The sequence below is a fragment of the Salvelinus alpinus genome, chromosome 9, assembly GCF_045679555.1.
Source record: "Salvelinus alpinus chromosome 9, SLU_Salpinus.1, whole genome shotgun sequence".
Classification (NCBI taxonomy): Eukaryota; Metazoa; Chordata; class Actinopteri; order Salmoniformes; family Salmonidae; genus Salvelinus; species Salvelinus alpinus.
The window spans coordinates 17,964,369-17,974,548 of NC_092094.1; the positions used below are offsets into that span (position 1 = coordinate 17,964,369).

General features: G+C 40.6%; 1 protein-coding gene across 1 annotated transcript; it reads right to left on the minus strand.

Annotated features, from left to right (window-relative positions):
* Positions 1-845: 845 nt before the first annotated feature.
* dkk3b (dickkopf WNT signaling pathway inhibitor 3b) lies at positions 846-10,180 on the minus strand. Its single transcript, XM_071416262.1, has 7 exons — positions 9,863-10,180; positions 9,341-9,466; positions 9,074-9,151; positions 6,612-6,704; positions 6,089-6,233; positions 3,893-4,043; positions 846-1,093 (listed from the first exon to the last, which is right to left on the minus strand). The coding sequence occupies exons 1-7, from the start codon at positions 10,085-10,087 to the stop codon at positions 1,069-1,071; spliced, it is 843 nt and encodes a 280-aa protein (XP_071272363.1). The 5' UTR covers positions 10,088-10,180; the 3' UTR covers positions 846-1,068.

Below are 10,180 nucleotides of genomic sequence, written 5' to 3' on the forward strand. Positions count from 1 at the left end.
AAACTTGAGACATTGCAAAGGAGAAACGCTCCCTAACAGGGATGTAAACAACTTGACTGTCCTTCCTGTGTTAAAGTAATGGTAATGATTTCGCTTTGCTTATTTGAGCTGTTCTTGCCATAATATGGACTTGGTCTTTTACCAAATAGGGCTATCTGTATACCACCCCAACCTTGTCACAACACCAACTAACAGGTGTACCTTGTCTCAAACCTATTAAGAAGGAAAGAAATTCCACAAATGAACTTTTAACAAGGTACACCTGTTAGTTGAAATTCATTCCAGGTGACTACCTCATGAAGCTGGTTGAGAGAATGCCTAAAGGGTACAAAGCGGTCAAGGCAAAGGGTGGCTACTTTGGAGAATCTCAAATATATTTTGATTTGTTTAACACTTTTGGTTGCTACATGAGTCCATGTGTTATGTCATAGTTTTGATGTATTCACTCTTATTCTACAATGTAGAAAATAGTAAGAAGGAAAAACCCTTGACTGAGTAGGTGTCCTAACATTTGACTGGTAATGTATATTCCAGCCCTGATCATACTGGAAACTGAAATTGGGTAGAAGTTTCAGTTAGCACCAGAATATGTGACCATTCCCAATGTGTTCTATGACGTGCATGTATGTGTGCAATACAACTGTTAAACCAGATTAACCTACATACAGAGTCAACAGAATGTTGTCTTTCTACCTCAAGCATCACTGTCTGAGTCACAACTAAAGAACAGACAGAGGATTCAACATCAAACAGGACATCAGATGCGTGTATAATGCTGCCATCTAGTGTGAGATTACACATATATCACTGGCCTGTAATATCAGTAGTAATAGCTGGAAAGTAAATACAAGAAAAATGTTTATTTATTCAAATTACATCATGAGTGCTTTGCTTGGTTAGTTGATGTGATTGAGAACACATCTGTCGGCACCATTTTCATCTGGTTAGGCCATTGTCTGTCTAACACAATGCCAGACCGATACTAGAGCCCAGTCAGAAGTTTTCAGAAAACACACAACCATGTCTCATCTTAAGGCATTAGTCCTCTTCACTGTATCTGGTGGTCACCTAGTTCACACACAGGGATCCGCGTCTGAAACAAAGTTAGTAAAACCCATATACATTTTTTATACATTTCAATATGGCTCCCGAGTGGCACAGCGGTCTAAGGCACTGCGTCTCAGTGCAAGAGGCATCACTACAGTTCCTGGTTCCATTCAAGGCTGTATCACATCCAGGCGTGATTGGGAGTCCCATAGGGCGGCGCACAATTGGCCCAGTGTCGTCTGGGTTTGGCCGGGGTAGGCCGTCATTATAAATAAGAATTTGTTCTTAACTGACTTGCCTAGTTTGATATAACACGTCACGTAAATACGTTTGCTGAAATTCATGTAATGCCTTACAATATTAAATAGTAAAATGGATGGCTATGACATTAAAGTTGTTCCTAATTTGGCTTCCGAAATTACGCTTTACATATTGATCAATGGAGAAATGTTTTTGGGTCATCAAGCCAAAACTTTGGCAGTGATAATTTGATCTGTTTTAGTGAGTAAAAATACAATTTTTTTTTTTTAACATGGTCAAAAATAGCACGTTCAACTTCATAAAACATTTTCTCCCCATCTCAAGTTGTAAAACAAAAACTAAATTAAGTGCCTCCAGCTTAATTAAATAATGAAACAAATGCCTGAGATCAGGCACTAGGCTGTTTTTATTATTATTTTACTTTTAATCTATATATTTTAAACTTTTTGTATTTTACCCCCCTTTTTCGATCTGCTCTCATCACTGCAAATCCCTAAAGGGCTCGGGAGAGGCGAAAATGGAGTCATGCGTCCTCCAAAACATGACCCGCCTAATCACGCTCCTAAACAAGGTAGCCAGCCGCACCAATATGTCGGAGAAAACACTGTTCAACTGGCAGGCACCCGGCCCGCCACAAGGAGTTTCTAGGGCACGATGAGCTAAGTAAAGCTCCCCGGCCAAACTCTCCCCTAACCCGGACGACGCTGGGCAAATTGTGTGACACAGCCCGGGAATGAACCCGGGTCTGTAGTAACGCCTTAGATCGCTGCACCACTCAAGAGGCCACTATCCATTTAAACAACTATACAGTACCAGTCAAAAGTTTGGACACACCTACTCATTCAAGGGTTTTTCTTTATTTTTACTATTTTCTTCATTGTAGAATAAAAGTGAAGATAGCAAAACCATTAAATTAACAGATATGGAATCATGTAGTAACAAGAAAAAAAGTGTTAAACAAACCGATACGTTTTATATTTGAGATTCTTCAAAGCAACCACCCTTTGCCTTGATGACAGCTTTGCAAACTTGTGGATTGTGGAGGCCAGGTCATCTGATACAGCTCTCCATCCTTCTTGGTCAAATAGCCCTGACACAGCCTGGAGGTGCGTGTTGGGTCATTGCCCGGTTGTAAAACAAATGATAGTGGGACTAAGCTCAAACCAGATGGGATGGCGTGTCGCTGCAGAATGCTGGGGTAGCCATGCTGGTTAAGTGTGTCTTGATTTCTAAATAAATCACTGACAGTGTCACCAGCAAAGCACCCCCACACCTTCATGCTTCACAGTGGGAACCACACATGCGGAGATCATCCTTTCACCTACTCAGTGTCTCACAGACACAGCGGTTGGAACCAAAAATCTCAAATTTGGGACTCAGGCGAAAGGACATATTTCCACCGGTTTAATGTCCATTGCTTGTGTTTCTTGGCCCAAGCAAGTCGCTTCTTTTTGGTCCTTTAGTAGTGGTCTCTTCGCAGGAATTTGACCACAAAGGCCTGATTCACACAGTCTCCTCTGAACAGCTGATGTTGAGATGTGTCTGTTACTTGAACTCTGAAGCATTTATTTTGGCTGCAATCTGAGGTGCAGTTAACTCCAATTAACTTATCCTCTGCAGCAGAGGTAACTCTGGGTCTTCCTTTCCTGTGGTGGTCCTCATGAGAGCCAGTTTCTTCATAGTGCTTTCAAATTTCTTTGAAATTTTCCACATTGACTGACCTTCATGTCTTAAAGTACATGGCACACCTGTTAATTGAAATGCATTCCAGGTGACTGTCATGAAGCTGGTTGAGAGAATGCCTAGAGTGTACAAAGCTGTCATCAAAGCAAAGGGTGGCTACTTGAAGAATCTCAAATCTATTTTGATTTGTTTAACACTTTTTTGGTTACTACATGATTCCATATGTGTTATTTCATAGTGTTGATGTATTCACTATTCTACAATGTAGAAAATAGTAAAAATAAGAGAAAACCCCTGGAATGTCACGAATATCACCGAAGGTGGCACCCCTTCCCGTTCGGGTGGCGCTCGGCGGTCGTCGTCGCCGGTCTACTAGCTGCTAACGATCTCTTTTTCCCTTTTCGTTTTGTTGGGTCTAATTGGTTTCACCTGTTCCTTGTTTGGGGTTTTGGGTTGGGGTTATTTAAATTCAGTTAGCCCGCCTGTGTTCGTGCGGGATTGTTTGCTGTTTTTTGGTCAAGGAGTGTTCCTGTTTTTTTGGATTGTCCGCTGTACAGCGTATGTGCCTGTGTAGTACATTATTGGAGTGTTGTACGCCTGTGTTCGGCGTCACCCTCTTTGTGCGTGGTGATTGAAAGGAAATAAAGAGTTTTTTCCGAATCCTCTGCGCCTGACTCCACACCCATCACTCTACACACCGTTACATGGAATGAGTAGATGTGTCAACTTTTGACTGGTACTGTATATTGATAACTACATGTGAAAATTTCAAAATATTTTTATCCTAAATAATGTAGCAGTAAAAATATTGCAATTGTTTTTCTTTTTTTTGTATGGGAAAATCTGACAGACCCATATGCAACAATCACAGCTGTTTTATGAGGATTAGAAATGCTCTCACCCATGGGGTTGGCAGTGGAGCCCGCCAGCACAGAGGCAGTATTCCCTCGGACCCTCCACGTCCCAGGACAGTATGTCCATCAGCAAATTAGGGTGGCTGTTGCACGCTTCACCCTTATCCGGCCTGGGCTGGCACACTGGGAAGAGCAGCTCTGCAACCACCATGAGAAGGACAGAGAGAGGTGGGGAAGCAGCGGAGATGAGGATTGTAAGAGGGGGACAAGGGGTGAAGAAAGCATATTAGACAGGGAAGGGGAATGCATGAACCTCATAGGAAAGAATGAAGTGGGTACAGGCTGGGCTCTAATTTGCAACAGTATTGGTCACATATGCTCCTAAATATTTAGCTGTGCCGTGCAGTGCACCTGGAATGCTGATTTGGTAGCCTAGAAAAATATTCATCCAGATATATTAAATTACAAAATGTGTCGTTGGGAGCAAGCAAAGTTGTTACATTTGTGTTTGTCTAATACAAATAAGCGACATAAGAGGCTGCTTAGGGTCCCGTGGCCACTAGGGAACCCCCCCAAAAAAAATATGGTAGTGCATCAGCAGTTTTACTTGTGCTATGTTAGTCACTCAATTAGCCCATGTCAGCTAACATGTTTAGATTGCTAGGTCTAGCCAGCTATCTAAACATGTTAGCTGACATGGGATAATTAAAGACCAGGCACCCAGGGCACTTGCACAGGTGCCTGACCTGCAGGGGGCCCCCATTGAGTTTGTTAGTCACCCAGATATATGAACATGGCATTAAGTCAATGCAAAAGGTGTGGAACTGCAGGAAAATGTATTTTCTCCACCGACAGGACAACTCATCACAAGAAAAATCAAATAATTGTCACACAATTGCTAAGGGGGAGACGAGGGTGGCTTTGATCCTGTGTTTAAGCAGACAACATTTTATTTTAAATCATGAATTTGCGTACACATTTGGTAATTTAAATCAACCATATCGCAGGTCGTTTAAATGACTATTGGCCGCTAGCCATTTGTTTGATAACAAAACAACCTTGTCCAGTCATGTTACCCATCTGGCTAACAACCTGGTAACTTCACCAGTATGGTTTAAAATGGCACTGGAAGAAATGGGACTGGATAGCTACCTCAGGATTACCTCTGATGGTACATCCATTTTGGGCATTTTAAATTAATGATATATAACCAATGAAGAATATAACTTAGAAATGCCTCATGAATTTAGTTAAAAGCCCAGTGCAGTCAAAATGCAGTTTTTCCAGTGTTGTGTTATTTCCTGATAACCTGCTTGATTATATTTTAAACCAGCAACTTTCATGGGCAGGAGTTGACTTGATTGGTGATATCACCAGGCAGTAAATTGGATAATACACCAATAACAAGAGTTCCAAATCTCTGCAAAACAGCTAGTTTCCCCCTTCCCATTCAGACCACTTCCAGACAGTCCTAGCAAAATTCTTGCTTGAGAAATAGTTATCTAAAAAACAATTTTGGGCCATTGTAATGGAAAAGTTTTACAGTAAGGTAGTTAACTGTTACCCATAAATGATTTGATACTGATATAAAAACAGCTGCATTGGGCCTTTAAACTTTCTTACCCATCAGAGCCCAAAATACAAGCTTGTTTTACTCCACTATTTGTAAACACTGTCATTGTACACAACACTGTATAGCCTCAAAGCATGGACAAAACTATAATTTCTCATGGATGGTCAGTCCTTGTATCCATAGCTCTGTCTATACATTTGAGTGGTTACTTTTCCCCAGCCCCATCTGTCAGCGCTGTACCAAAACAAGGGTGAGGTGGCCACTATCACTATAAAGTTAAACTGTTACACTTACTCATTCCAGGGTTTTTCCACTTTATTTTTACTATTTTCTACATTGTAGAAATAATAGTGAAGACAAACTATGAAATAACAAATATGGAATCATGTAGTAACCTTTTTTAAAGGTTCATTGGACCTTTAAAAAAAAAAAGTAGGATTAATATATTGTGGCCTTTCTTTCTGCTACTCCTATAGTTTGGACTACTAACTTTTTAAAGATGGGAGCACCAGTGATACCAATGAAAAGGTTCATTTAGAATCATGGGTACAGGAGAGAAAGAAAAAAAAGAGGACCAATAAGTAACAACATACTTTCACACAAACAATACCTTGAACAGTTAATTCAATAGATAGGTTTTTGGGCACTGAATGTGTGTTTGACCATATACCTTTGAGAATGGCACAGCAGTGTTTTGGCTTACAGTCACTCTGGTACTGACAGATGCAGCCTGCATTGCCCTTGGTTGCATTCTTAGTGCACTGTCCCCACACACACATCTGGTCTGAACAACACTCTTCATCCTTTGTGCAGGTCTTAAAAAAAATATATAAAAAAATAAAAAACACATTAGTAATAGTCATTTTTTGTGATTGTAACAAGCTGTAATCAGAGACATAATCTAGACCAGGGATGGCCCGCAGACCAAATTAGTGTATTGATGTGGGTACGCAGACCCACAAGCCACTGCAGACCCTCATGAGTAGTTCTGATTTTTGTGGCCCCCACCCCCATCAAAGATGCCCATCCCGGATCTAGAACTTCACAAGATCTGGAGTATCAGAAGTACACAACTAACTTGGGTTCATTGCATTTGTTTACATCCCTTTCGTTTCCATTTCTCAATTTAAGGCTGAATTTTGACTCAGGATTGGGATGAAAATAAGATGTTAATCCCCAAAAAAGAGACTCACCATATCAACATCTCTGCAGGGGAGGCACTTGGAGCTTACTATCTCATATAGGCAGTAACTGTTCTTACCACAATCTTCATCAAGCATACATTCCTGGTAAGAGAAATCACATTCAGACAGGACCAACCAGCATCCACACAACACACCATCCAACCCCCCTCCCACACAGGTACACCCATATTCCCTGTTTTATTAGCCCGTCCAATTTCCGCAACGTTTGTTTTCACACAAATGCTTTGCTCATTAAGGGATGTGCATAGACCTTTACAATGAGTACAGATGGATTGGATGGCTAAAAATCAGGAAATTCCAGTTAAATGGTGTTCTTGTTACAGACTGAACAACTGACCTGAACACTGGCCCGCCATCGGCCTGAGGAAACGGCTTCTGCCAAAATCTAAACCTCGTGATTAACTTTATCTCTTCATGCTATGTGGAGTCGGGGAAACTCAGCAGGCTTACAAAAACAACATACTTTGTCAGAGAGCTCCCAAGAGCACTTGGCTACTGAGATTGGAGACCTGACGGGTCTGTGGATATGCCTAACACGGTCTTCTCCCACACCTAGCAACATGAGAATACAGCATTTCACTACACAAACAGTGCCCGATTCACTTGCCATGAATAAACCTGAACCATTTATTGTTTCATAACATTGGCTGTGTGTGGTGTGCTCCATCATTACCTAATTATTTCCATTGTGGGAAGTCAAGATGTGAGCATACACAGTGTATTATGTGTTTTTGTTTCAATCTCTTTTACACTCCATTGAACCACAAAGACATGTACTGTATCAAATAACAGGCAGGATCAAACCAAGCTCCATGGCAGCCTGGACTAGTCTAGACAGATGCGGGTTGTGTCACTAACAGCAGTCTGGCAACCATCAACAGTAAGAATTTCCTTCACTGCGTACCACTCAAATCCATCTCAGCCAACCCCTTAGCTCACATGAAGTAACAATACATATATAGGATATAGCTTCTTGCTTTATTGTGTTTTTATTTCTTGTGTGTTTTTGTTCTACCTTCTGTAATTTTTTTGTGATGATTACTGCATTGTTGAGTTTGCAATGAAGGCATTTCACTGTACTTGTGCACGTGACATTAAAACATAAGAATATCTCTGCAAAAGCTTCAGTACAAAAAAGGCTTCCCAGTTCACCAGACAGGATAACTCATTGTTGGGGGACTGGAGGAGACACTGGGGAAGACATGCTGCTCACCAACCCTAATAGCCTGTAATTCTGTTGATGAAGCACAGCTGTTTAGGCATCATACTGTGCATAGGACTGCTCTTCATTTTTCCCAAAGCAGAACATTTTCCCCCCACTAAATATTTAACCAAACATATCTCTGTGGAGCAGCCCACACAGCAGCAAAATTAAGTAGACACAAGTTTCTAAAAAGTAAAACGACCCAAGTGCAAGTCATTTGAGGTTTCCAGCAGGCTGTTTCCATGCATTTTTTTCCTGTCTATTAATTCAACCACATTCTGTTATGATGCCAGGAAAGGAAAAAGATCAAAACACTGCCATAAAATCTCCAATGGTGAAACAGCCTGTGGAATAATGGCTTAATATTGGTGTTCATGTTTTTAAAAAGTGTAAAGTATATGGCCACCTCTTTAAAATACACTATGATCTCATTCATTATAAAATAAAGACAATCTATTCACAACATTGAAAAGAGTTCTGTCTTTTTAGGTTTCCTGCAGTAGCTGAGAAATGACTTGGAAAAGAACACTGGTTTGAAACTGTGGCAACAGGATACATTGTTTCAGTCTCAAAACAAAATGACTGTACCCAGTTCCCTTCTTCCTTGCATAATGAGCTGTTAGATGAGGAAAAGGTTAACAAAAGACAAAAGAGCAGAGGAAAATAGGCAATAGTAGAACAGCTGGGTTTAAGTTAATCAACAGGCATTTCCATTTGTTTTAGAGGAATAGCAATTAACTTAATTATTGTCTTGATGCTCCACCTTAATAAACTTACTTAGGTATATCACATAGTATCCAAACAATGCATATCATCAGGTTTGGGATCAATTGCACTTCAATTCCAGCATATTCAGGAGATAAAACTTTGATAACTTTGACCTAAAAATTCCCAGAGAAAATATTGAAACATCTAAGGTTTTAATTAGCATACACTTCCTCTAGCGTGGGGACGAGGTTATGGAGTGTGAGACAGAGAGATCACATCTGTGTAGTCATCATGTGACTGACTCGGTTTCTTCAAAGGTCATACCCTGCTATGGTCTCACCTCATTCCATCTGGCTATTATTCAACATATACAAACATCCTTGTCTGAATACAATAACTGTCATTGGATTGTTCTGATGATCAGTACCCAGCTGTTTGGAAGCTGAAACACCTCTTACCTCAAATTGGTTTGCATTAAACTCCCTGCGATCCTTTTTTCAGCACCTAACAAATCAAAAAATATATAATACAAACTCACATGTTCAACTTCGTTCCATTGGCCATTGATCTCGATATGGGTCTGGAAGTGAGTCCCCCCTGTTCTGTTGTCCGTTTCCTAGAAGAGAAACCGGATACTTTCCTTGTCAGAAAACCTAAAAATGTAATGCCAAACTAACCAACCATTGTTGTCTGATCTCCCTCTAGAATATAAAACATCCAGATAAAATGTACATGTTGTTGACTTGTGAAATGAATCCACACATGATCTTGCATCATTACCTCACCCTGTTTGTAGTGCACCTACCTTGTCAATTCTCTCCGCGTTGTAAACAGTGTGGTTCCTGTTGTCCCTATATGTACTGGTCTCATTGTGGTAGTTCGGAAGCAAATCCTGTATATTAAGCAATGATTTGGCACTCTCATTGACCATCTATGAGAAAAAGTGATAAACATAAAAATTGTGAGCACATCTTGTTTGTTCCACAGTTTTTTCTCTGGTTCTATGATAGACCATGCATATGCAACATACAATTTAAATCCTTTCATTTATTAAATAGAACTTAAAGTACAATACAGACATACAGTACATTAATATTTACCAATGGGGGGGGGGGGGGGGGGGGGGCGTAGACTACAAGGAAAGCAGGCTACAGGCTATTAAATCAGGTATTAAAAAAAATACAGCCTGGCTCTACCCATGGCCACAAAGTCAAAAGTTTCCCTGTAATTAAACACGTATTGTAAATAGTCTGCTATTAAAAATAATTAAAAGGATAGTCTATTGAATTATAGTGTATTATTACATATAGTAGGTTGGAACATTTACCTGATCCACAGCCTCCTCCAGTACGTGCTGCGTGTCCTCCATCAACATCTCCACCTCTCGGAAAATTTCGTTTAGAGTCGCATGACCTCCATTCAAATGGTCCTCGAAACTAACACCAGTTATTGGGATGTCCGGGATGGTCTTCGGGATCGAGATTCCATTCCCTAAACACAAACAAAAAGTAAGCGCTGCAACCTGCATCATCCTCGTGGTGGGACCAGACATACTTGTACCAACAGCATGCAAGGACGCTGACGCACACAACGCACAGCTGTTTTATTTGGAAACTCAGAAGGGAAAAAAGAAACCGGAAAAAGA

Excerpts from the sequence above, each read along its gene's own strand:
- dkk3b (XM_071416262.1), bottom strand. The coding sequence starts at position 10,087 with ATGTCTGGTCCCACCACGAGGATGATGCAGGTTGCAGCGCTTACTTTT. Across the intron at positions 6,705-9,073 it reads AATGGAACGAAGTTGAACAT|GAATGTATGCTTGATGAAGA; the intron begins GTGAGTTTGTAT and ends TTCTCTTACCAG. Across the intron at positions 1,094-3,892 it reads CTCCACTGCCAACCCCATGG|ACGCGGATCCCTGTGTGTGA; the intron begins GTGAGAGCATTT and ends ACTTTGTTTCAG.